This window comes from Numenius arquata, chromosome 10 (assembly GCF_964106895.1).
Source record: "Numenius arquata chromosome 10, bNumArq3.hap1.1, whole genome shotgun sequence".
Classification (NCBI taxonomy): domain Eukaryota; kingdom Metazoa; phylum Chordata; class Aves; order Charadriiformes; family Scolopacidae; genus Numenius; species Numenius arquata.
Window position 1 is genome coordinate 40,562,677 of NC_133585.1, and position 27,967 is coordinate 40,590,643.

The 27,967-nt window shown below is 37.7% G+C and overlaps 1 protein-coding gene across 1 annotated transcript in view; it reads left to right on the plus strand.

The window, feature by feature from the left end:
- Positions 1-27,967, plus strand: part of ANK2 (ankyrin 2) — a 166,045-nt gene that overhangs the window by 128,453 nt on the left and 9,625 nt on the right. The window contains exons 34-44 of the mRNA XM_074154943.1: positions 572-800; positions 2,940-3,065; positions 5,254-5,376; positions 6,948-6,980; positions 9,307-9,328; positions 12,047-17,815; positions 19,208-19,282; positions 21,527-21,658; positions 22,208-22,354; positions 23,687-23,969; positions 25,989-26,274. Coding sequence (XP_074011044.1) covers positions 572-800; positions 2,940-3,065; positions 5,254-5,376; positions 6,948-6,980; positions 9,307-9,328; positions 12,047-17,815; positions 19,208-19,282; positions 21,527-21,658; positions 22,208-22,354; positions 23,687-23,969; positions 25,989-26,274 — 7,225 coding nt within the window. The remainder of the gene's footprint in view (positions 1-571; positions 801-2,939; positions 3,066-5,253; positions 5,377-6,947; positions 6,981-9,306; positions 9,329-12,046; positions 17,816-19,207; positions 19,283-21,526; positions 21,659-22,207; positions 22,355-23,686; positions 23,970-25,988; positions 26,275-27,967) is intronic.

A 27,967-nucleotide genomic window follows, 5' to 3' on the forward strand; every position in this document is an offset into this window, starting at 1 on the left:
TGGATACTGTGATAAATTTCCCGAATTTCTTGACTTTGGTAAGCCATCAATAATAGCTTAAATATTATAAACATACTTGTAAATGTAATATAGATAATTAATAAACACAAAAATACGAAAAGCCTCATATATTTAAATCTTCAGAGAAGGTGTATGAGACTGTCTGCCACAGGACAAGTGGACTTCTTAAAGCCTTTTAAAAGGCAGTCATGTACCTGGAAGCAAGTAAGCTTCAAGCTGAGTGAGATCCTATCAGAAAGGCAAACAGCGGTCTCGAATTTATGCAGCAGGAACTCGGTGAAGGGTTTGCATCTGGTATTTAGGAGAGTAAGTTCTGGTTCAGATGCTTTCCCTGTGGATTTTGCTTCATGCTCCCAAATGCATAGGGAGGACCATGAGCATTCTTAGGCTATTCTTCCCAAATGGTAGCTAGTTTTTTTTTTTGCTTTATTCTGACTTGTTGTACACAATTGGTGTGGTTACCAGCTAATGCTACCAAGGTGGAAAATGTATCATTTTCTTGCTTAAATCTTTCTGTGCTGATTACACAACTCTTCATTTTCTTTTACAGATTTTGGTTGATAGACTGTCGACAGACACAAGAATCCGTTACTTTTGCTTCCCAAGTGTACAGAGAGATTATCTGTGTCCCCTACATGGCCAAATTCGTGGTGTTTGCCAAATCACATGATCCCATTGAAGCACGGTTAAGATGTTTTTGCATGACAGACGACAAGGTGGATAAAACTCTAGAACAACAAGAAAATTTTGCAGAAGTTGCGAGAAGCAGGGATGTAGAGGTACTATACAAGAATCTTAAACAATATTCTCTATTTTCTAGTGTCTGTTTTTAAGGTAATATTTTCTGCCTTCTATCTGCCACAAATACAGAAAAATAGCAGTGCCAACAAATACTGTCATGGTGCAGTATCATGCGTCATGATAAGATGGAAACTTTGACTTTTGTCAGATGTAAAGGAAAAGTAGCTGCCAGATATGAGTGATGAAATCCTATTCCCAATGGGCAGTTGCTGATCTCTCAGTCCACAGGCTGGTGGGAAGGTTAGCTCTATTCAGCTGTGACTGCATTTGGGTCTTCCTGGATCAGTCTACCAAGGTGGAAGGTAATTGTATGCTTCTAAGTACAACTGGGCTGATTTTATGCTAGGAAATCAGGTAATGAAATGACATTGGGGGTTATCATTTAGTGGACGGGTTCTTTGTCCTTTTTCTCTGCTGTCAGGGTCAGCATTTCTTTAATTCAGATTCAGAACTAGAGCAGCTGCTGCCAACTAAGTATTATGAAATCTATTTGAGATGGCAAGTTATGCAAGCAGGAGTTATTGCCCATGGCTTCTATTAAACGAAATGCAATAGTTCGTAAGAATTTCAGGTGCACAACAAGATTAAAGACTTGAGTAACTCAACAGCGAGCTGAGAGGTAGTGGATAAGTGTTGTAAATGGACTTTTTCCTCAGTTAGCCTAAAGTTAAGTTCTATGGATGCAGGCTAGCCCTAAATTCAGTCCAGGTACCTCATAGTCATTTCTGTGGTGTTCCACAGTGATTACTTAGTTTTAATTAGCTCTGTAGCAAACTGCCAAGAGACACCTTGAATTTTCTAATTACTGACTTCCTCTTAAAGGAATGGCTGAGTAAAGGTGAGTTTTGAGGGTGGTGTTCTTTGGTGAACTGTTACGTTCCTGAGCCTGATACTAAGTGGGTGTTGTGAGAAAAGGGGAGATAGTCAAAGCCAAAAAGGACAGGTAAATCTCAACTTTCAGTAACTCCATAAATGAATATCACTAACCAAAAAGGGAGTCAACAGTAGCAATATTTTGTCAGCATCTTTACATGCGAAGAAGATAAACTAGCAGGTTTGATTAATATTCTGCTTTACAAAACAAACAAACAAAAATAAATTAAATCTGATGCTGAACAGTCAAAAGCTTTCCTATGTGGAATCCAGAAAACTGCCTGCTAAATGTAGTTTTTCTGGGTCTGTCAGCTTTCTCAGAAGGGGTGACAAATTGAAAGTGCTTTAACTACATGTGGCATAGTCTTCTGCTTAGCATGGTCTCTTTTCCATGAGAATTCCACCTTTAAAAAATTTGTCCTCGCTGTTCCTGAAGCTCTGACAGGCATTCCCTGTGTAGAGCAGCTAGATAAAATATGGGTTTATAAAACTGAACAACAAGGCTGAATTTCTGGAAAGTGAGGATGAGACATTAATGTGTTGGCTGTTTGAAGGGAACATCCCCGAAACTGGTAAAATGAAATTTAAATGTATGGAGGAGTAATCCAAAGATGTAGGCAGAATCATTATATAGGTATTTCAGAGAGGCATTTACCCAAGATGTGACTTTCAAAAGCTCTAGGCCATTACAAATCCAATGGAAATCAATAAAATCTACTGTCTTTGCTGCATCAGACTGTTGGAAGTAGATTAAACACATAGGTAATCTAATTTAGAAAGTTTTTGCATTGTTTAAAAGGTCCTTTGTAACCTCATGATATTCCCAGACCAGCTTATTATTTTACCAGTCAAAAGAAGGACTTTTGGTTTGATTGTTTAAGAAAATATTTTTGATGTTATGCTGAGGCCAGATTAGCAAAGTATGCTACAATTAGAGCCAATAAAAAATCCAAATTAAAATATAGATCGAGAATTTGCCCAGATTCATGACACTGAATACTCATTTTGTCATTTGTAGTCTCACATTATTGTTCCTCAATTAATAATGTATTTCAATTGGAATTTAATAATCTGAAATGTTTCCACAGATTTTATGTAACTGTAGATAACAAACTTTGTAAATGCTGACAAGTCCTAGCAATTTAAGAAACTGATCTAAACTACTGTAGAATTATGCTTAAGAGAAATCCTAACTACCTCAACTGTGATTAATTGCTGCTTTGCTTCTTTTTCATTTCCAATAGGTATTAGAAGGAAAACCCATCTATGTTGACTGCTTTGGCAATTTGGTGCCACTAACAAAAAGTGGGCAACATCATATATTCAGCTTTTTTGCCTTCAAAGAAAACAGACTTCCTCTGTTTGTTAAGGTAATGTTATAATATGAGCTACAAATTTTTTTTTTTTTTGTATTCTTGGTCTACTTCTGAGTTTACAATAAATTTAGTAGACTGAAGAACACTTCCAAATTATCCTATGATAATGGATTAAAAGTTAACTTGGGTAGTCAAAACAACCAGAAGTGGCTATCTAAAATTTGGTAAAGTTTTTCTCTAAATATAGTTATCTGCGCTTCTGTTCTGCTATATATGCACAGTGTTCTTTCAGACACCAAAATGGCACTTCTAGGAATCCTGTTCTTTATCTAATAATCTAAAGAGCTGATTGAGTTTGATGATGTTTGTTTTTCTGTATCATGGCTCAATATATTGCAGGAAATAGTCTAGTGGGAGGTGTCCCTGCCCATGAGGGTTGGAACTAGATGATCTTGAAGGTGCCTTCCAACTCTAGCCAATCTGTGATTCTAAAAAATGCAGAAACTGCAAAAAAAAGTAATAAAACTTTGTAGAGTTGCCAGAAATCTATCAAAATATGATCATTGTACCCTACACTTGTAAATATGAATATGGCTGTAAATACAGATATACCTGTTCTTCAACCAATCATCCTCCCATCAGTAGCAATGCAAAACTTCCTTGAGAGTACAGTAAGAAAAGCTTGGCTCCTTTTTTTGATATTTCAGGTTATAGTTTTACCATATTTTTGAGAACAAAGGAAAAAGGAAGTAATTAATTTTGATAAATATCCAACTGTAACCTAATTTTATCCCTGTAGTGTATATTACTGTACTATTCTATTCTTAAAAATGTATGTGGGTGGGCAGGAAAGTTTGTAAAGCAAAAGCCAAAACAAAAAACCTCTGTTCATCCAAAATTAACTAATGCTTCAGCCCTACCTATAGAGCCAGTGACATAAACGCCGTGGTCATTCATGAGATCTGCAGGGAGCAGTAGGTCATTTAAAAGGTGCTCTCAACTTTGCTCTGTGCTAGCAGCAGAGACGGCTGCTGTCACCAAGCCACCATCCACCTTCTCTTCTGGGGAAAGAGATTCAGAGGGAATAGCAAACCTTTTCCCACAACCTTTTCCTTCTACTGGGACATCCCAAATACAGCAGTGTATAATGTTGCCATTACATACATTTTAGAGAAATGCGTTATGAATGGAAACTTCAAAAAAGTGGAGAAAATCATCCCACTCCCTCATTGTATTAAATTTGCTGTATTCTGCTGGACAACTTTCTCCCAGCAATATTTGAGGTTATTACTGCTGAGATTATCTCACAGAAATCTCTCTTCCAGCAATATTTTGTAAGCTTCTTTCAATCTAGACCTTTATCTATGCCACCAGCTACCTTTGACTTCGCATATTTTTCTCCATGATGGATTTTCCAAAATACGTTCAAAACCATGTGTCTTTGCAGCAGACTGACAAAGTTAATACACATATAGCGAATTGTATCATTTTATCAGTTCAGAAAGCTGAGGATGAGGTCATGCTTTCAGTTGTATTTCTTCTGTGATATCATACAGAATCTTCCTGATGTTATGTACAAAAGCTAAAACTACATCACCAGTATCTTAAGTCCTAAGCGTTCACCCTTCTTTCTGCTAACAACCGTGAAAGAGGTTTTTCTAAGATTCACTGCAAAATCTTAAATTATGGCATGATGTAGTTTCTTTTGTAGATAATAATGGTCACATCTATAAATATATTCCAGCAAATTTCTTCATTCCAAGACTAGGATTTATCAATACATTTGAGAAGATGTTTTGCCAGAGAAGAAATTTTAAAATGAAAACTACTTAGTTCCTTTTGTCACCTAATACAAAATAAATCTGTTAGGAACATAAAGCTTGGGGACTATCTCAATGAAAAATGGGTATTTTAAGTTGTCACAGAAGCCAAATCATACTGGAAAGTCTCTGTTCTTTGAAGTCTGTGACTACAGTGTTAGGACTGCCTTCTGTAAATAACTTTCTAATGCGTAAGCATGTACATGCTTGTATCTGCTCTTGCTTTGACACACAAATACATCCATATGTACATTTACAAACAAGCAGAGGAAAAAAAGAAGAAAACACATTATTTTTGCCTACATGGACTTTTTCTCCCACATCTAGCCTCTTTCGGCTAAATAGTTTTAGAGTGACACAAGTGGATCATAGAGCCAAATAGCAAAATAACAGATTAAATGTCTGTATGTTTGTTCTACCAGGTACGAGATACCACTCAAGAACCCTGTGGACGATTATCATTCATGAAGGAGCCAAAATCTACAAGAGGCCTCGTTCATCAAGCCATATGTAATTTAAACATCACTTTACCCATTTACACAAAGGTACTGTGAAATTATACTGATCTATAGTCATCGGAATTATAATATAAACAAGAAATGAGTAGGAGGGCAAAATACCGTTAAAGCTTTGTAACCAGGTATTTTGAAGAAGAATAAATATCACCCAAAGGCTTTCAGTTGCTTAGGTTTGGTAGTCTTTACGCCAGTATTCAAAGATGTTATCAAATATTTTCTGAGGACTTAGAAGAGATGACAGAAGGGAGACAAAAATTCAATTTGCACTACATACGTGGTTTCATTTAGTATTGCACAAGACCTATGCTAATCTTACTTCATCCAGAAATTTTACCCAGATTCAGTTCAGGGTCCCAGACAGATCTGGGACTCAATAAGTGCCAGTAGGTTCATTTTTGGTTTTACCAAAGACTTTCCCCACTGGCTAACCATGTCTTGTGACACCTCTCTGGAGATGAAGTTACCATTCATACCTGTTTCACAAAGCGTAAGGATAATGTCTGTAGATCATATGATGTTTGTAAGGTATGAAGTACAAAAGGACTGAAAATTAGTTGTCATTTTTTCCATTTGCAAATTTGAAAGTCAATGGGCTTTGCAATAGCATTTTTTTAACTAATTGCCTTGTTTATCTGTGGTGATAGTGATAAAAATGTAGCAGACAAGCTGTAGAATTTGGAAAGTTTGTAGCAGTGCTGAAAATATTTTCTTAGACTAGATTTTAATATTACATTGACTCTTGACGCTGACTTTTCTTCCTACATCGGATGAAATCTTTCAAGAGTTTACGAGTATGTCACATCGTGTAAATGGTCTTTCTTCAGAATATTGTTATAACAGTTATTAATGTAATAATAACTTCTTCCTGGGGAAGAAAGTGGTCCAATATCAAGGACAGAAAAAGGAGAGGAAAGCTCTAGTATGAGTTAGTTCTTATAAATAACAAGATTGAGTTGAATTCTCATAAATCATGGGAGTGCCCTTGATTTTCTACTTAAGTGAGATCAGATATTAAGAAGCACTTGTTTCCTTAGAAAGAGTCAGTTTATTGCTATTCTGTGATAACTCGGATTTTTTACTGTCCTTGTCAGATTAGGAGCTGCATGCCTTTTAGGAATGTATTAGACTGCCTAAAATCTTGCCTGTTAGTGTTCTTTTTTTTCTCAGAATTTTTAGCATATAATTTAAACTTTATTATATCATTTTTGTGTAATTTGAAAATAACACATCTAAACATATTTTTAGCTTTAAATGAATAACGTTCTTAACTTTTAAGTATTTATATGTGCTAATTCATGGGTACAAAAGCATGTATATATTTTAAGTTTTGGTACAAATAAGGATCACTAGAAGTCTAACACCCAGAAGCAACTTTTCTGTAATTTGCTTGATGCTGTAACCTTTTGTGTTTTAAACCGACAGTTTAGTTTTACTGCTTTTTGACATAAGAAATCAATTGCAGAAATGTACTGCATTTTCTTCTTTTCTGTTAAATGTTGTCAGAAGTTATGTTTTTCTACACTCTTCTTCTAAAAAATTTGCGTTTTGCCTGCTCTGTTTTCCCCTTCTCTTTTTGCATGACATTTTGGAACTGAAAGGAATCAGAATCAGATCAAGAACAAGAAGAAGAGGTAATGTTGCTATGTTGCTATAACAGCATGGTCTTATGCATGCTACTAAAATACAACACTTGGAGGATTAAATCTGTAGTGAATCAGGCATATCAATCACTAGCCACAAAAACAATGAAGAGGAATGCACTTAAAAGGATCTTGCACAGGCTCAGTTTTGGATTTTACAGATTTTAACTTTCCCTATGTTAAAATTAAAGTTTTACTGATTCAGATGCACTGATTTTGGAGGTGTATAATAGTTCACTTTACTTTCAAAACAGGTCCTTAATAATATAAAAATTATTTTGCTGAAGAATAAGCCACACAAGTATATTTCTTTAAGCTTAATTCTCCGCAGCACACAATTCTGATTCTGAGAACCATTCCACATTGCCAGCTCCATTCTGGCAGTTATAGATGTTTCTTAAGGTCTGACCCCTACATGGATGAGTAACATTAGAAAACCATTGCCACATTTTGATGATGTTCAGCTGTTGGAAACAAGTGAGAGTGCCAGCACTGTGAAAATAGCCTGCTCCCAAAAGATGATGGACATCTTTTCCATTAATTGCAAAACAGAGCTCAGAAGTTTTGTTGCATGGATGGCAGTTTCCTATTATCGTTACAGAAATATTTACTATTTCAGTGCTGAAATACAGGCACTGTCAAGTGAAAACATGGCCAAAGGTTCTAAGCTAATTCTCACTGTATTCATTCAGAAGGTAACTTTTCTTACCAGGTGATCATCCAATTTTACACCAAAAGCACAAAACTAATTATTTTAGCCTCTGTAATGCTGTTTATGCATTCCCAGTGAAGTCCCCAGAACTTGTTTTTAACAAATCTATGCTCTGTAAAAGCAGTGTAAAAGATATTGGAAAACTATTTCTCCAAACATTAATGACTTCTTACATTTTTATGTAAGAAACTGAAGCACAAAAAGACAAGCTCATTGATGGCTAAAAGCACCTTCCATTTTCAAATATTTTTTTTTTGTTATTCATTCTTATATTAATTAGTATGCTGACGTAATTCCAGACTGATTTGGAGGAACTTAAAGTAAGGGGAATTAAAGTATCCTAGAGATCCTAGGTTACCATGTAGAGTGATCTGTGCATCAGAGGAATTCATACTGTTATGGATCTGTAATGCACACTGCTAAGTGTGAAGATTAATAACATGAGCCTAAATGATTTCAAGGCATGTATGAACATGTAAGTGTCGCCAGTGATTTACTTGTGTTCATTTTCAGTTTATGGAAAAGCAAGAAGTAGTAACATCTTACCTGAGACAGTATATTACATTTATCTTTACAAAGAATACTTTTAAACAAGTTAAAACTTTGCAACGCTTACTAAAAAACTATCTTGGGGGCTTTAACATACACAGTATATTATATCAACAGTACCGCACAGCTGATTTTCATTCCTCACAGTCATCCTACCACCACAAGTTTGTGTCGGAAATTAAACGCCTAGTGCTACTTCTAACTTTGCATACTTTCGCATATCCACATTTACCCAACAAAAAACTTTTTTTGCTTGTGTGGAGAAATGATTGTGCTAGCAGAACTGAAAAAAAAAAAGTCAAACTACAAGGCAACTTTAAAAATTTGCTTCTTGAATTTTCATAGTCTGACATTGCATTTTTAAAATGTTTTTTGGCTATGTTTTCTTTTGACTAACAGTAAAATTGTATGGCTTTTTCACTGTATACCCAAATACATTCTGAAAAATCAAAAAGCTGGCTTGGGCGGCCATCACTGCTTCCATTCAGAGGTATCAATGGCTATTAGTTGCATCAAGTCCTAGTTCTTGCCTAAGGCAGGGGCAAGTCTGCACTCATTTCTGCGCCTGCTTTTCATCATCACAAAGTACAGAGGCAAAAATGCAAACCGTGATCTCAGAATGAATATGTAGAATGAGACTATGTAGAAAGCATACTAGTTGCCTTCCATATGGGACATATGCCTTCAGATGACCATATTGGACTTTTTTACTTCAGACAGGAAGAAATAAATTAAGAACAATGCCACAACATACCCAGTAATACAAAAATCCGGGTCCACTATACTGCTAGTCGCATTTAAAGAAAACACCTTGCAACATTTTGCATCTACTATTGACCATAACCAAAGCAAAGTAACCATTTTTCTTTTATTATAAACATTACATAAACTAAGCCATGCTTTTACCATTATTTTAAATACATTCTTGTTTCCATTTAACTCAATGAATCTGTGTGTAATTTAGTGGATTTGACTCAACCTGTACTACTTCACTAGTGATTTTATATATATTAATTATATTTGAACTTTTAAATTTCCTCCTTTTTTCTCTTCCAGATTGATATGACTTCAGAAAAAAGTAAGATTTTCTTTTTTTTTAAAGAATGTTATAATGCAGTTTGTATGAAAGATGGTTAAGAATAAAGATAAGCATGAGAGCTAAGCTTTAACTGCTATTGCTAATAACATCAATACTTTAAAAATGTAATATAAAACAATTTAATACCAAAGCAGCTATCCAGTTAAATACATTTTAATGTATAAATTAACAAGTAATACAGTTTAAAACAGTTCATCTAAGCATTTACTTTCCTTTGACATCCCTAGTGATCCCGCTATTGCTATTTTGCTTGTATGAATGCTCATCCCTCCATTTTTTTGTTTTGTCCATTTGTTGACACACATTGTTGCCTCATATTTGAGATAAATGACAGTATCACTTTTAATGAAAAGGTAGTTAATACTCCAATATATTTCATTAAACTCATGAAATACAACCATGCAAAAAAGTGATACTGTCCAAAGTAATCAGGCTGTTTAACCCTTCTCCCTCCCCCCGCCCTTTACTGTGGTGAAATATGACTGGAAATATGACTGTTAATCTTGGTGCAGCATTATATACCCTTTGTATATACAGAATCAGGCCATTAGTATTAGAAACTGTGGGTGAGTGGTTCACAATGCCAAAAATATCCTTTAATGAAGATGCAAATCAAATAAATATATATTCAACCTGAAGATTATCTCTACTAAGAACTGTTTTCAAATGCAGCAATTTCTTAAATATGTCTAGGAAAAGAATGACTTATGTCTTGTTTCCAGTTTAAAGTGCAATGTCTTGCCTTCTTTTTCTACATTGCATTTTGAGGTTTATTTATTCGTGATGTGCTATGGACATGTTTTAATTGGAAAGACAATGGTACCACGATCCTGAAGATCAAATGGAGGATCATTCCGCTATAACCGCCTTTGTCTGTAGCAGAAATGCTTCATCTAGAGAACAGAAGACATCAGGGTGACAAAATAGCTAATAACGTGGTGTGAAATATTATTCGCCATGATTAACAACATAATTAGTATCAGAGCTTTGCTCTAATTCATTATTATTTACACCAGGACAACCAGGTGGAAAAAGCGTGCCATAGTGTAGCCAGCAGAGTGGAATTTCAGTTGCCTTATGACCCACCTTGGCCACAGGAAATGGGAAGTGAATTCAACAGAACAGTAAAACATAAAGGTGAAAAAGGGCTTGAATGCTCCCCTTGCAATGTAATTATTTACTCGATGCAGTACACCCACCCTAAGGAAGGTGGTGGGATGCAGGTTTGGTGAGGTTGCTCAGTTGTGGCTGTCACAGACTCGCGTAAATTCAACATAGCATAGAGCTTGAATTTTTGGTGACTCATACTGGATGAATGAAAATACCACTCAGGTAGCAACTTAGTTTTGCTACTTCTTCCTTTGGCTTAATGGAGAATTAGTTTGAGAGTTTGCATTACTACTTTGACTTTTAGACTGGGGTGCAGAAATGTGTCGAAATGTGTCAAGTTTTATACGGTGTACTACCTTTAAAAGAAAAAGTGCAATTATAATTTCTAAGCGTTGCGTTCTGTTCATAGCTTCCTTCAGTACTCCAATATTTCATTCTGTTCAATATACATTTTCTAGTAGTCCTTCCTGAAATTAATAATATTCCCAGCGGGCAGTTATGGCATAATGGGAATTACCCCCATCCAATTTACTGTATACTGATTGCACAGATTATTCAAATATTTCACCACAGTATGTTTTACAATATTTTCATGTATCTTTAATTTATGTGATTAATTTTTTAGAGCAATTGTTTTTTAACTGAACCTACATACCCAGCAGCATTTCAACACCTTTGCTTTGCATGGAAATAACTTGCCTTACATGAATTGTACGTATGTGTCTAGTGTGACTGTCTCTGATTTTTGGTTGCCATACATTACATTTTTTAAAACTTTGAAATCACTTCTAAGTTGATTCACAGTTTTTTCTTATTATCTCTCCTTTTCTTCTCTGTCTTCTCTTTCCTCAGTCAATTCATTAGTTGTCAATGAGGATGTTCCAAGGAAAGGACCATGCCTCTTAAAACAAAAGAATGTTTGTTTCATTGTTTAGGTGTGAAATCCCCTTAGATGAAATGCCGGTTTGCAGCTGATTCAGATCTCTACATATTTGATCATATTTTAGATTACTGCAGAATTACTTTTAACTTTTTATTTTGGTCATTAAGAAAAAAAAAATGTTAACCCAATGTTATTCTGACAGTTTGCTAACACTGGCTTTCTCTTAGAGGAAATCGACTTTCAATCAGTTCTAATGCTTTCCGCCTTTTTTCTTGTTTATTTTTATTTGAACATTGATCTGTAACATCTGAACAATCTTGAGATGCCTATCTTTGTGTAACTTCACTGTGTTTCTTCTGTTTTTAATTTTAAATTTTGTTGTTGTTTTGATTTTTTTTTTTTTAGTGGTGTCCTGATTTGGTTTGTTACAGCTTTGATAATGTATGTGTGGTTGTGCTATTTTGATAAAGTTAAGCAAGTTATTTCCTGCCATTTTCCTTTTCAGTTGTTTTTTTTTTCCCCCTCCCCTGTTAGCTTTGCTTTGCTCTTGTACCCTCAGATCTTGTGGATCCACCATTCCTGGCCCATTTTGTTGACCTTCCTACCACTGCAACCAAAGACTGTCATTTTCAGTCCTGATTACATTTTCCAATCTCTATTTTTGATTTCCATTTTACTTTCAATGTTTTTCATTCGCATCAAAGATGACGAGACAGAATCTACAGAAACTTCTATCCTGAAAAGCCATCTGGTTAATGAAGTCCCTGTACTAGCCAGTCCAGACCTGTTGTCTGAAGTTTCTGAGATGAAACAAGATTTGATCAAAATGACTGCCATCTTGACAACTGACCCTTCTGATAAATCAGGCTCCATTAAAGTGAAAGATCTGGGAAAACCCACTGAAGAAGAGCCAGGAGAGCCTTTTGAAATAGTTGAAAGAGTGAAAGAAGACTTAGAAAAAGTAAATGAAATTCTGAGAGGTGGATCCTATACCAGAGAAGAACATGTTTTGCAGAAGTCCCTTTCCAAACAAGAACTTGTAGAAGAAGAATGGGTCATTGTCAGTGATGAAGAAATTGAAGAGGCCAGAAGAAATGCTCCTTTAGAAGTCACTGAGCCTACCTGTGTAGAAGTCAGGATAGACAAAGGGGCAGCAAAAATGGAGAAGCCAGACATGACAGGAATGGTAGATTACCTTACAGAGGATTTAAAAACCTATGTTTCTCTTCATGAGGTACAGCCACAAGCCTTACAAGAAGACTTAGTAGAAGAGAGATTTGAAGCTGTAGTAATAAGCAGGGATTCTGAAAAAGAAGGACACGAATCTCCAACAACTGAATCACTAAGTCCACAGGAGCAACACAAGCCAGCCTCAGAAATTAAAAAGCCAGTTAGGACAAAATTAAGAGACAAGCAAAAGCAAAAGGAAGGCAAGATGCACAGCAGTGAAGAACAACGAGGACTAAGGAAACTCACTCCAGATGAATCAGGAGGTGAGGAGCCTGGCTTAACACTGACAGCTGCTCCTGAGGCTAAAGCTGTATCCCCTGTTATAGAGGAAACGCCTATTGGTTCGATAAAAGATAAAGTTAAAGCTCTTCAGAAACGAGTGGAAGATGAACAAAAAGTACGGTCAAAACTACCTGTCAGAATTCAAACAAGAGAAAGCACTGCTGAAAAGGCTTCTAAAAGACCAGCACAAGTCAAAAAACCGGTAGCACACAAAGCACAACCCCCTGTTTCACCTTCTTCTAAGACAGAAAGACTTGAAGAGACCATGTCAGTTCGTGAACTGATGAAAGCCTTCCAGTCAGGTCAAGACCCATCCAAGAATATATCTGGACTGTTTGAACACAAATCCGTCAAACAGAAGCAGCAGCTCCCTGAGAAGGAAACAACCCAGAGAAAACCAGTTTCTTCACAAAGTGAAACTAGGCGAGTATCAAGCCACAAGACAGACAAACAGAAGGACAAACAAAGTACGGTATTAAAAGCAGAGAAAGAGCCACAATCAAAAAAAGGAAAAATGCAAATTTCTGCTGTCAAAATTACCAAGAAAACTGTAGGTAAAGACCAGGTAAAAGAGCAGAGCAGCAAAAAACCAACTGAACCTCTCCCTCCGGTATTTGATGATGAAAGTGTCAAAGATACAGCGGTTGCGAAGGGCAGGACTTCTGATGACCAAGGAGATACTGACTTCCAGATCAGCCCTGACAGAAAAACCTCAACAGACTTTTCTGATGTCATTAAAGAAGAACTGGAGGATAATGACAAATACCAACAGTTCCGGCACCTTTCAGTGACAGAGGAGGGAGAGCTTAACTTGGAGCAAGTTCTGACCAGCCCTTTCAGTGTTGCTTTTCCCACGGAATATGTGAAAGACGGATTCCTTCCTGCTCTTTCCCTGCAAAGTGCTGCTTTTGATGGGAGTTCAGAGAGCCTTAAACATGAAGGTGTGGCTGATTCTCCAGGTAGTCTACTTGACGGAACCCCTCAGATCAGCTCTGAGGAAAGTTATAAGCATGAGGGTCTGGCAGAGACTCCAGAAACAAGCCCTGAAAGCCTTTCATTCTCACCAAAGAAAACTGATGGGCAAAATGAAGAAGCTAAAGGAGCAGCTAGAGCACACACAACAGCAGAAACATGTTCTCCAAAGGAACTCTCTCCAAAGGAAGATAAAAAAGGTATTACTGAAAGACAGCTAGATGCTGTTACTGAGACTAGTAAGTCTCATTCTGACCATGTATCAGAAGAGCTTGTACCTACAGCCTCTGAAGAAGAGGCTGATAAACATAAAGAAAGTAGCTCAGCTTCCATTATGAAAGATGTTAGCAGGGATAAAGAATCCAGAACCACTGCACATTTAACTAAGTCTTCTGAAACACATGACACTGCTTTAGAGAAAGAAAAAGATATAACCTGTGAACGCCGTGTTGTGGTTAGAAGTCCCCAGAAATTGGAACTTTCACTTGCTAGCCATGATAGTGAAAGCTTTAGCCCAGTTGCAGATGACTCTTTGGCTATAAGTCATAAAGACTCACTGGAAGCAAGCCCAGTGCTAGAAGATAACTCATCACACAAAACGCCTGATTCTTTGGAGCCCAGTCCTATGAAAGAGTCTCCCTGCCGTGATTCCCTTGAAAGTAGCCCTGTAGAACAAACAGTGAAGGCTGGTATTTTGGGGCAGGGTCCTCTTCACTCTGTTCTTAGCAAAGGAGAAACCTGCCCAGAGCTGGCATCGGTGCGTTCCAGGATTCTCCGTGACCCTGAGGGAAGTGCTGATGATGACAGTCTAGAGCAAACATCCCTCATGGAGAGTTCAGGGAAGAGTCCCCTTTCACCTGAAACTCCTAGTTCTGAAGAAATTAGCTATGAAATCACACCTAAAATAGCAGACTCGCAGGCACTGTCAAACATACCAAAGTCGGCTGTGATCCCTGAAGTCAGTGAAGAACCAGAGGATGATTGTGAAAGTGAACCGAAGAAGAGATTCACTCCTGAAGAGGAGATGTTTAAAATGGTGACCAAAATCAAAATGTTTGATGAATTAGAACAAGAAGCAAAACAGAAGAGGGATTACAAAAAGGATTGTAAACAAGATGAATCTTTAGTAGCTGCTGATTCAGAAGCTGCATGTGAAGCTGAAGAACAAGAGTCAACAGCTGTAGGAGAAAAAGATATACCTACAATGGTGATGTCTGCAGCTGAATCTAGGAAAAGTTCTTCCTCTTCAGAAAGTGAGCCAGAATTGACTCAGCTAAAAAAAGAAGCTGACTCTGGCCTCTTAATGGAGCCTGTGATCCGAGTGCAGCCACCCTCACCATTACCATCCAGTATTGACTCCAGTTCTAGCCCCGACGAAGCAGGTTTTCAACCCATTGATTCGCAGCAGTGCTCTGTCAGGATAGGTACAGTTAAAGCAGAACAGGATATGCCAACAGAAGATGACAAAAAGGAACCACTTATCCTTGGGGACAGCTGTAAGGCTTCCACAAAAGAATCAGGCACTTGTCATTCTGATGGTTGTGCATCAGCAGAAACTGAGGAATCAAAACGTGACAGTAGAGATGGCAGTGAGACAGTTAGCCCCAGTGCCCCAGTCACACATTGTGGGGGTACTCTGTGTCATTCCACCGGTGACAGTTCTCGAAAAGAAGTTCATGTTGAGTCTTCACTAACCCTACAGCAATGTGAAAAAGATGTCAAAACCACTGCATTGTTAACACACACAGATCTCATTTCTACAGGAGCTGTGTCTGAGAAAGCAGATGGTGGTTCTTGTGGACAGAGTACCACTGAGTCCTCTGTACCACAAGACACCAAACTGGCTGAAGGTGATACCACTGACCATTCTGCTTTGGGAAGTGATTTGGGAAAAGCAGATACAGATTTTGAAACATCTCAAAGAGATAGTCATGCTGAGGAACCCTTACCAGAATATTCATCCCTTACCACTGAAACAGCGGAACCTGAAAGTTGTGTAGCAGATGCTGCTGAAAGTAGCTCTCCTTATATAGTTAGCCCTTATGAAAATGTGTCTTCTGAACATTTCTTTACTGACTCTGAAAGTAAGGTAGGATCTGGTAGAAGTCTGTTATCTAGGGAAAACTATTCTATTCAAGAAGGGAAAGTTCAGACTGGTGAAGCTTCACTTAGCAGAGACACAGGTAGTGAATATCATTCTTCAGAGGAAACGTATATGGAAATAGAGCCAAAATCAGAGGGTGCATTTCAGAAAATGCCAGAAGGGTCTTCAGCATCAGATTCCACAAAATTAGCTGAATCTGCCCTTGAGGATATAACAGATGAAACAGAGAAATTGATCAGTCAAGTTGTCATCACTAAAACTGATGTGGATTCTGACATGTGGAGTGAAATACGTGAAGACGATGAAGCTTTTGAAGCTCGGGTAAAAGAAGAGGAACAAAAGATATTTGGGTTGATGGTAGACAGGCGATCACAAGGCACAACACCTGATACAACACCAGCCAGAACACCTACCGAAGAAGGGACACCACTTAGTGAACAAAATCCTTTTCTTTTTCAGGAAGGAAAGTTGTTTGAAATGACTAGAAGTGGAGCCATTGACATGACCAAAAGGAACTATCCAGATGAAAGCTTTCACTTCTTCCAAATGGGGCAGCAGCCCCAGGAAGAAGTTTCTTTATCTGAAGAAGTGAAAGAAGCAGCAGAGGTGGAATCTTCTAATCTGAAGAGCTCACCAGATCCATTTTCACCTTCAGAATTGGAGGACTTGGATATACAAGAAAAAGATACATTGAAATATTCACCCCCAACATCTGAGTCTAGTGATAAATCAGAAGAAATGACAGGTGAAGGTGTCAGCATAGGCACCACAAAAGCAGATCTTAAATCCAGAATTCCAATTAAAATGGGTATTTCGGCTTCTTCAAAATCACCAAAGAAAGAAACTGCTGCCTCTGAAGCTGAGCCCCTCTGCAGAATGGAGGCTGACATCGTTGATAGCAGTCAGGTGCCTTGCCCTATCTCTCCTGAGCAGTCTGTAGTAGAAGATGAATTAGATTTTCCCAAAGTCACTAGATTAGTCTGTTCTGAACAAGGTGATGAGTCCCCGGACTCTTCACCAGAGGAACAGAGATCTGTGATTGAAATCCCTACTGCTCTAATGGAGAGTGTGCCTTCTTGTGAAAGCAAATCCAAAATTCCTGTAAGAACAGTCGCTGCTGCATCGCAATCCTTGCAACAATCGGAAAATGAGAGCCTTCCCACAGATGGCTTCCTAGACAGTTTGCAGTGTGAAGGAAAAGATGACCAAGCAAAACCAAAGTCTAAAATTCCTGTCAAAGCAGCTTTCCAAAAAGCTGAACAACAATATACATACCCAGACACACCTGTCCGCAAGCTAGAGTCACCCAAAGCTCTTGACATGACAAGCAAAGTACCTATGAAACAAGATAACCGAAGTAAATCTGAATCTGATGCAAGTATTCCCATGGACCCAAAGACTAAACGTTCAATAAAAGCTAGGAGTTATGCTGAGGCAGAAGTAGAGGCCAGGGAGAGGGAGAGAGAGATGAAGCTTGAGCTAGACTCAGATGAGGCAACAGCAGCAAGACCCAAGGCATTTTCATCGCGGTTGCCAGTTAAAAGCAGAAGCACTACAGCCTCCCGCAGTGCTTTTAGTCCCACAAAAGAAAGTAAGGAACATTTTTTTGACCTTTACAAAAACTCCATAGAATTCTTTGAAGAAATTAGTGATGAAGCTTCTAAATTAGTGGAAAGACTCACCCAGTCAGAGAGAGAACAAGAATTAGTTTCAGATGATGAAAGCAGTAGTGCCCTAGAAGTTTCAGTTATTGAAAATGTGCCATCCAGTGAGACTCAGCAGTCAGTTCCTGAAGACATCTTTGACACCAGACCCATTTGGGATGAGTCTGTAGAGACTCAGATTGAACGTATCCCTGATGAAAATGTCCATGACCATGCTGAAGGTATTTGCCAACGACTGGGATTCCCTGTGCGACGCATGTCATGAATTAAACTTTTTGGTTTTTTGTTTTCTTTGGGGTGTGTGTGTACATGTATGTTTGTATACATGTGTAATCTGTGTGGCATTTTCTTTTAAGCTTTTGGTGGTTAGTTGTGTATTTTTTTTCCCCCTGTGAGCTGTGTTTGGTTTTTTGTGTTGTGTCTGTGTTTTTCTTGTCTGTGAAACAATCTCAAGATTGCAAACCATGAATGCTTATGGGAAGTGTTATCTTAACAAACAAAAACACTTCTAAAAATATGTATTGTTTTGCCATTAAACTGATTGTTCAGGTCATGCACATTTTGGCTTTTGGCTTTCCCTGGCCCTATTCTTAACTATTAATTTTTACTAATAATAAGTATTTGGGCATTGGTTGAAACTGAGACAGGAAAATTTATTTTCTTTTGAGTTGTTACACAAAGAAATCTGCAGAAGTTTTAAACAATTAAGTTTTTCATGTTACTTTTTTTGATAATCTGTGTCTCAAGAAAATTCCGAGTCACCAGTAACTTCAGTACAAGTTTTCTGGTGTTTGGTTTTCCTCTCACCTACTTGTGCACTGCTATTGAGTAGCCATAATGGAAATCCATTAGCTAAGATGAAACATGCATATATCATTAACCCTAAGCAATTTTCTGAGTCTGAGATATCACAATCCATGTGTACATTCAGGGAAAATCAAAACTCAAATTCCGCCATCCTCAGATTAGCTTTGGGGATGGGAGGAACAGTCAGTCTCACTGTTACTGAAATCAGTGATGACTGGCAAATGAACATCTGATTTTTCCTTGCCTTCATTGTAAGTATTTTGTATCACTCCCCAGTTGGAAGGCTCAAAGACACTTAAATTAACAATATCTCAAATACAAACCATAATATGAAGTGCCATATGGACTGTTTGAACAAAACCTTCCCTACAACAGAAAGAACATAATTAGAAGCACCAGGCCAGATGAATTTTTCAATGTTGGCATTTACTAAGGAGGCATGGAAAATTATGGCTTCTTGACTTAGTTGAAGTCTTCAATTTAATGTTAGATTAGAAAAAAATGCTTGGCCAAAATAGGCACAGTAGGCACTTCAGTCCTAGTTTAGATTTTCACATGAAAGCCTGATTTTCAAATGGAAAATATAGATAGTCCTGTAGTCCTTGTGCTTTTTGAAAAATCAAGCTTTTTTGTTTTTTTTAACCTGGGGATTTACAGTCCTCACTTTAGTTACCCAGTTGTAGCAGCCTGTCCGCATTTAGATTACAGTAGTTAGAAAAAAAGGCACTTTCCCTTCTTGGGCTATATCACCTATGAAATGGTTTTTAACTTGCAAAAGGCAACTTGTGGCTCTCTTTGACCTTTAGATCAACAGGATGATCAGGAAAGAACAGAGGAAAGACTGGCCCACATTGCTGATCATCTTGGATTCAGCTGGACAGGTAAAATGCATGTTGTCTATTCCAGAGAGAAAGGAGGGGACATTCCTCCTGTTTTTCATGTTTCCTTCCTGATTATCTAATGATGTTTGATAGAAATATTTCCGTAGCTTACTGTGTTCTGGTTACTAAGATTCCTATAGCCTATTAGGTAAGAACTCCAATGCAGAGGTAAGGCCTCTGCACTTGCTGTGGCATCTCCAGAGGGAAAAGTCCTAGGATGAGAGTGACAAAGAGCTGGCATATGTTACCTTACTCTTTCTTGCAAAATGCAACAACTCTAGCTAAAAGATATATGAATACATGAATAAATATAATCTGTGTTCTGGAGCTCCTAGGCTGGAAGGCTACTATAAGGAAAAATGACATCAACTTCTTTTCTACAGAACTGCGCTGAGGAAAAAGGGATAAAAAGGGACCTATTTGTAACAGTCACTTTAATATTGTGGATTTAATAGATCTGAGACAGCTAACGTTACTGGGGACAAGGGAAAGTAACGCAGAATGAAATGCAGATGTCTGTTGCTGAAAATCAGCTCAAAAGTGTTTACAAAGAAAAAGAGCTGCACAGAAATCTCAGCGCTGCGTCAAACTGTGCGATCCAACAAAAAATTGCTGAAAAAAAGATTAAATCAGGTCTATGCTCTTTTGTATCTATCCCTAGAGCAGTACCACACTGAAAACAAGCAAGGCTCTAGGAATTAAAGAGGAGTTGTATACCAGAGAAAAAATGTTAACTCCTTGATAATGAAAGATTTTGCTCATTACTGTTTTTTTAAGCATCTGCAGAGTATATGCAAAATATCACTGATACTTTTGCTTGTGTTACTCACCTCTTCCTTTCCTGTCCTCTATTTCAATCCATAGAGAAGACTGGGAGCATATGTCACTCATCCCAACATGGATTATCTTGAAATCAGTAGGACTTGGACCTGTGCGATGTAACAGATTAGGAATCTGCTGAACATTTTATACAAATGAATAGACAGTTCTGAAAACATAACTAGAAAAAATGGATGCTTATCAAAATATACATTAATCATTAATGTCTTATAGCATTTTAGAGAGGGCAGGATAACACACTTGCTAAATATTCCTGTCATATTACGGTAAAGATTGCTTATAGTAAAGGCTACTGTGTCAAATGTTACTTTTGGGGCTAAAATAGTGATAGTTTTCTGTTCAAACTTATTTGACTACCTAGGATTTGAATCTAATGTGTAGTTACTGTATGTTTTTTGAAGTCTACAGTTGCACCAGTTTACAAACCGGCCTGGAAATAAGGTTATCTGGGGTTTGCGGTTAGGGTTCTCTCCACCCTGCTAAAACGTGACACCCTCCAAAATCAAGTCCATGCCACTATAGCCATAATGACAGTGAACAAGAATATGAATCCTTCTTTGTGAAAGAAGCAGAAATCTGGAGACCAGGAGTAACAGTAGAAATCTCACAAATTCTCCATGGCTTTAACTCATTTGATGACCTGTTTCAACAGTTGCGTCATAGTTTGGTGATGGCAGAAAGCTGCTCCTGGCTCTGGATACAATAAATTTGTTACAGACTATTAAACAGTTATTATATTAAATTATATAATACTAACATATTACAGATGTTAAAGACTATTAAACGATTTCTCTTTTCTGGACTGCAGTCTGAGCCTATGCCACATCAGAAAGACATCAGTTATTCTTAGTTCCGCATTTTCAGATTTTGGTTTTCAACTGTAATTCATAGACATTTACTTTTCTTAAAATGAAACAAGTCCAGGAGATTAGCAGTATTATGCTTTAATCTACCCCTACAAAATGTCATTACTTAAAATTAATTATTTTATTAGATTTTTATCAAAGTTTCTGAAATATTCAATATTTCAGAGGAGAGAATCTGCTAAGCGTGGTGCTCTCTAGCTAGAAATATTTTTATCTGCTCCTGTGCTATTTCTGCAACTGCGCTCTATTTGATGGCTTGTCACTGCTAAATTTTGTCGTAGTGTTGTGCCTCTGAGAACTAGGAATGGTAGACATGAAGAATAAAAGCTCACACAGACCCATCACTTTGAGGTGTAACACATTTCTGTCTTTGTCATGAAATTACTGTTTAACAATGCCTCCAAATATAACACAAGGTACACAGAAGCAAAGAGAATTTGGTTTCAGAAAAGTTTGTGATCCACTTTGCTGCTGACAGCTGTAAAATAGATGTCAAGCAGGGAAAAAGACACCTTACAGAGATGGATTTATTTTTCAGAGCTAGCAAGAGAACTGGATTTCACAGAAGAGCAAATTCACCAGATCCGAATTGAAAATCCTAATTCACTTCAAGACCAGAGTCATGCACTCCTCAAATACTGGCTTGAAAGGGATGGGAAACACGCAACAGGTTTGTTTCCAGTTATAGTACATGTAACTGTCTCCAATTTGCTAGTTGACGTGACAGATGTGTGCTATAATCACAGAAAAAAAAAGGGGAGGTTTAAAATTTAGGCTATAGAAAGAATGCTCATAGATTGTACTGAATTTTTTTTAAGCTTGTCTGTATAACATGGCGTACCACAGGATTCTCAGAGAAAGTAGTTTAACCTTGTTCATTGTAGGGCAAGGCAGAACATCTTACAGCAAAAAGAAAGAGCGGAAAAAAAATGTTTGGGGAAACAAAACAAATTTGTTAAAGGAAAAAACAAAATGAGTAGTCATTTTTATAAGCAGCCCTTCAGTTAATTTTAGATTTTTTACATAGCAATGCTATTGCTATTTTGCAAAATTGCTATTTTTACATAGCAATGTCTCCAAATGCATCTGTATTTTATATATGATATTAAGTTGCTCAGTATCCTATATATGTATACTTCCATACTTCATATGGAAAATAGAAGGGAGAAAGCATATGAAATTCTTAACTCAGCTACATGGTGTTGTTCTAATGCCACAGATACAAATCTTACCCAGTGTCTTACAAAAATCAACCGAATGGATATTGTTCACCTGATGGAGACCAGCGGCATAGACTCCATGCAGGTCCATGGCACTCGCACGTACTCAGAGATTGAACAAACAATAGGATTGGACCATAGTGAAGGTAAATGGCTCCTGATCCAGACTGCCCAGGATGTCTCGTCTAAGCATTAGCTTCTGTTCTGAAATGTTTGATTAGGATAAGCTATTAACTCTTATGAATGAGCACTATAATCTCATTTTGAAAGCACAGGTAGTACAGATGAATGCAAGTAGGGCATCACAATGGTCCCTATTTCACCAGGTATAAGATCTCTGTGTTCTCATAAAACTAATAAATCAAATAAAGGAATGTTGTCAGAAACAACTGCAAATGCTTATACCCAGTTTGATGGTTTGTTTTTGTTTTTTTTTTGCTTATACAACTACTTTCATAAAAGTTAAGAAGGTTTCATTAGGATTTGACCAAGATTCGTAAAAGGGAAACTACTCCGTGCTTTGGAAAAACCTCTGAATTCAAATATCCTAGGATATTGTAATTCTGCTATGACATTGTTGGATTTCTTAAATTTAAAAGTTCAGTAGATTAGAACAATGGTTGTAAACTAAAGAGACATCTCCAAATTATGTAAAATAAAATCCTCTTTTCTGGAAGTGATACTTTTACATCCTTAGTATTGAATTAGTAGCTCAGTAAAGTATTAGACAGCTGCAAACGTCCCATCTTTAAGAAAATGTAGGAATAGAAGATTGTTTGCTATAATTACTATTCTAATATCACAGCCAATTAGTTTTAGAAAATTAACCTCCAAGTCCAGCTCAAGTTCAGTACAAGCAGTTGTGTTTTTCAAGCTGTTCTTCAGTTAATAGGTTCCTAGTGAATGTGGCTAGTAAGGAAAAACAGAAGCCCAAGCCTGTGACCTTGTAGCCTGTGGAACAGAAACATGTTATTTTACATTTTTTGCAGAGTGAGAGCCCTTGCTTTGAGATTAGGGGCTGGGGGTAGGTGGGTATGTTTATATGCTTTGAAGCACATAAATTAGCTGGTTCTTACACCTAATCCTGTGTGAATTTCTTTGTCCATACTTGTGTGGTTATTTTTTCCATAAGCAGATAAATAATCAATGGGGGAAAACATCACTAAAACCTATCCTAATCTGCTGGAAAAAAGCTGTTGTGAATGTTCTTTCATACTTTGAGGGTTTACTCTAGGTAAATTTCTGGGTAAATTTTATTTTGCCTGTTACTGTCAAGATTCACTATTTGGCAATAGTAGCAGTAATCCAGTGTTCCTTCAGCTACTTGGAGAGGTAATGTCCTCTCCCAGTCAAGATGTCTGAAAATTTCAGGTAATGTGTCCCATCCAGAGGTTTTAAATGCACATGGAGAATAAAAAGGACTTCTTGCATCCTAGTAAGACTTGTAACGACATTTCTCATCTCTCTGTTTTTTAAAGGGTTTTCTGTACTGCAAGAAGAACTGTACAGTTCAAGACATAAGCAAGAGGAACAACATAGAATATCTAAAGACAGTGAGCCAACTGAACACCCTCCCATTGTCTCTGAGGAAGACGTGTCTGTTAGTTATTCTCCTTTTCAGGACTGTACTCCCAGGAGTGAGGCAGAAGTATCAATGGCTGAGCTCCTGAGACAAGCACATAAGGAACAAGTAGAAGCTGAATTCTCAGGGAAACCCCAAGATGTGCCAGAAAAAACATCTACTTCACAGCATGAATATCTGTAAGTGTCAAAAGACCATAATGAGATGTATGTGGAATGGATTATCTCTTCTCTGTGTAAAGATTTTACAGTTTTCTTTGAAACATATGAACTCAATAGAATTTTCCTCCAATTGCACGCACCAGTTCATTAGTTCCTACCGCAGGTTTGACTTTTTATTCCATGTGAAGGAAGCCTTAAGGGTTAGGAGAGAAAGTAATTTTGTCACTGTGAACACAAAGCAATAATCCAGTCTAGTACATATGAAAGAAAAGAGGGATAATGTAGAGGTGGGGTTTTTTTTGCAAGCTGTGTATATTTTTCATACGTTAGATGGCAACTAATGTTAAACTTAATGGAATTGACAGTAGAGGGGCCTTTCTTCAACTTCAGGATGGCTTTTTCAATTGAGGCAAAAATTTTCCAAGTTAATCATTACTTACCAAGCTCATAACCACATATTAGGAATTAGATTTTTAAAAAATAAATTTCAGATGGCCAAAGGAACAGAAACAAGATTTTATGCAGACAAGACAAAAGTACTGAAGGGAACAACACATGATAAAACACAGATTTACAGGACCCGCACAGCAAAGCCTTGAATTCTGGTCTGGGGCTATCAGTGGGGTTGGTTTCATTTGGGAAGGAACTTGAAAGGAATCTAAAAAGGATCATGTTTCTTTCTTCCCATGGTTCCTAATCAGTTTTGATATTCTGGCTTGTCAGGCCACACCTGGAACACTGTGTTCGGTTTTGGTCCCTGCTATGCAAAAAAGATGTGGACAGGCTGGAGAGGGTCCAGAGAAGGGCCACCAAGATGATCAAAGGACGGGGAAGCCTGCCATGTGAGGAAAGGCTGAGAGAACTGGGTTTGTTCAGCTCAAGAAAAGAAGGCTCAGGGGAGACCTTATCACCAGGCTGCAGTATTTAAAGGGTGGCTACAAAGAAGATGGAGACTCCCTTTTTTCAAGGAGTCACATGGAAAAGACGGGGGGTAACGGGTACAAGTTACTCCTGGTGAGACTCCAGTTGGGTACAAAAGGACATTTTTTCACAATGAGAACAATCAGCCACTGGAATAATCTCCCCAGGGAAGTGGTGGACTCCCCAACATTGGACACTTTTAAGATTCAGCTGGGCAGGGTGCTGGGCCATCTCGTCTATACCATGCTTTTGCCGAGAAAGTTTGGACCAGTTGATCCTTGAGGTCGCTTCCAACATGGTATTCTATGATCCTTGGATTCTATGATACATGAAAAGAGAAAAGTCAACCTCAAAAGAAAATTCTAGGTGGTGAAGCGGGTAATGTTTTCACAGTCAGTGCAAATCAGAAGTGAACCTTTTCAAGCTAGCCTCAGAGTTATAAGGTTACTTGATAAAACTCAGATGACAGCTTCATATCTGAAGTCACTATTATTCACCCATAAGCAAAAGAAATATATTGCATGCACACATTCTTTAATATATGTATTACCTTTATATATGTTATATGGTAACTTATGTAATAATATGTTTAAATAACTTGCAGCAGCAATTAAATCATAGCAATGTTCAACAGTGAAAATAACATTGCAAATAAAAATAAGATTCCCTAATAAATTTCTGTTTGGTAACGCTCCAGAATTCTACATAAAAATTGGTCTGTCCTCACCTGCAGCTGTATAGCCAGTAATTAATGTAATAGTTGCTTCACGTCTGACTGTAGTGATCCAGTCTCTTTCCCCCCCAAAATAATAGGTAATATGTAGATTTATGAGGGCACAAGTGACAGCAAAGCTCGCATAAATCCTTTAATAAGACCAAGTTTTGCAGAATTGGGTGCAACATTTGGACATGCATTTGGAGATTTTCTTGGGTCAGAAAGATGAGAGGGATTCCTAGCCAGATTGCTCTGTAGTTACTGTCAAGGAGTATCAGTTATTTCTAGACTTTGCTAGACAACAGACAACATAACAATATTTAATCAGTGCATAATGTTCCATTTATGGAAACTGGAAACCACTGCATAGTAGTAACTTCCCTTGAACTTGTAATTCCCAGTGTCACAACTCCTGCAACGGAGCAGACCACAGCACCAGTAACTGGAAAATCAGCAGGTGAAAAATCTGCACACTTCAGTGCGGCAAAGGAAGAGAGAGAAAAACCATCCCCACAGCCCCCATCATCTGCTGAGAGAGGTGACTCTCCAATCATCCAAGAGCCCGAGGACTCCCAACTCCACCAGGATGACCCCTCTCCGAGGAGAACTAGCCTTGTGATAGTGGAGTCAACTGATGAGCAGACAGAAAAGCTTGGAAGAGGCTATGAAGAGGAATCTTTAGAAAAGGTAAATAACAACTTTGCCTCAAAGCAATTGACACAAGAGAACAAGTTTTATGTCTCGCTCATTCCTTAAAATGAGAATATTTTTAATCGGCCTAATTATTCCCCATCTGCAACTGTGTCTTTTCTCCTTTTCTCTGTGGTTATAAGGGCTAGCTATAGTCATTTGTATAGAGCTTATCAAAGCTGAAACAAACCCCAGATCCTAAAGTCTAGACTGTAATTCTGCTACCCTTATTTATCCTGTGGTCTGTGACAGTTACGTCCATGCATGTGAGGGACAATTAGTGTAAAATACAGGTGCAGAAACAAACCATGTACAAGTGAAAGCTGACAAACAGATGTAATGAAAGACAAAGTAATAATGTTAAAATTTTATGAGGAAAGGCAAGACTAGCCCAGAGCAGCATGAAGAATGACATGAAAAATACTGTAAAGTGAGTGAGATGGAAAAGAGGCAGCAGGATGTATGTTGCAGAATACTAAGGATGCACTGGAAGAAAAGAACTTGAGAATGGTGTTTACGTAGCATGCAGGCAGTAAAGAGAAACGGAGACAGGAGATGAAAGAGAAGAGCAAAAACTCTATGAGGTAGGTTATTGGTTGTGTAAGACAAAGGAACCTTATTGCAATGTTTGTAGAGGGGAAGGCTCAAGAAGCAATTAAAGAAAGCAACTGTATGGCTTTTAGTGGGGAATTTAAATTACTTGGCAGATAAAGGTTTAAGAATACACGGGTTTATTTGCCTGTTCTAAGTGGAAGAAAAGGAGAAGGCATAACTGGGCAGGAAACTAGTTTTATCAGAGAAGTTACAGCAAAGAAAGTGCAGTTCTACTTAAGGAGAAATTGTTTCCTGTTTTGACATTCAGCTAGAAACAGGCTCTTCTTTCTTTGCTGTTTACATTGCCAAATGTTCAAACTCCAGAATGAAGAGTTTCAGAGCTCTGCCTCTGGAATCTCAGAAAAAGATTGAATATAAAATGTGTGGGATAACTCAGAAGTTGAAAGATTAGCTACAAAAGGACTCGATTCAATGGCTGCTGTGGGAAAGGCTGCCCTCAAAGACAGTGTACTTCTTTTGCCCTCCAGTTCTTCTTTATTAAGGTAAAACAACAACAAGCAGCACCACCAAAAAGAAACAACCCCCCCTTATTTATTTTCCTCTTTTTGCTTTTATACTGTTGATATTTCCCAAGTAGTTCTTTTCAGCTTCTCTTTGCCTTCCAATGTCTTCATTTAAATTTTTAATTCTTCCTTGTGCAGGAGAGAGAGGAACTTCAACACTTGTTACTAATTTTTATTGATCTTTCCAGTGCCAAAGCTATTGATACATGGTCCTCTAGTTAAAACTCTTTAGTCCTACTGTCTATATGCTGCATTATGTACTTCCCGGTATAGAGGATTAAAAGGCTTTCATATAATTTTCTGTGTAATTAATACAGAAACCATAAGCAATATGTATGAATTCCAAAGTTTGTATTAGTAATATCTTTTAGTCCACCTGCAATGATGCCACGCCACAAATTTCAGGCTTGTCCCTGGCAACGTTAAGAGCACTAAGACCACTAGGAGTATCCTGCAGAATTAGTACCCAAAAGGTTCATCCTTCTTTTTTCAATATGCTAATGAACAGCTAATGTATGGTCAAGTGGCCAAAGCCTCCCTTCAGTGTTTCACAGATTAAAGTCGGGTAAGAG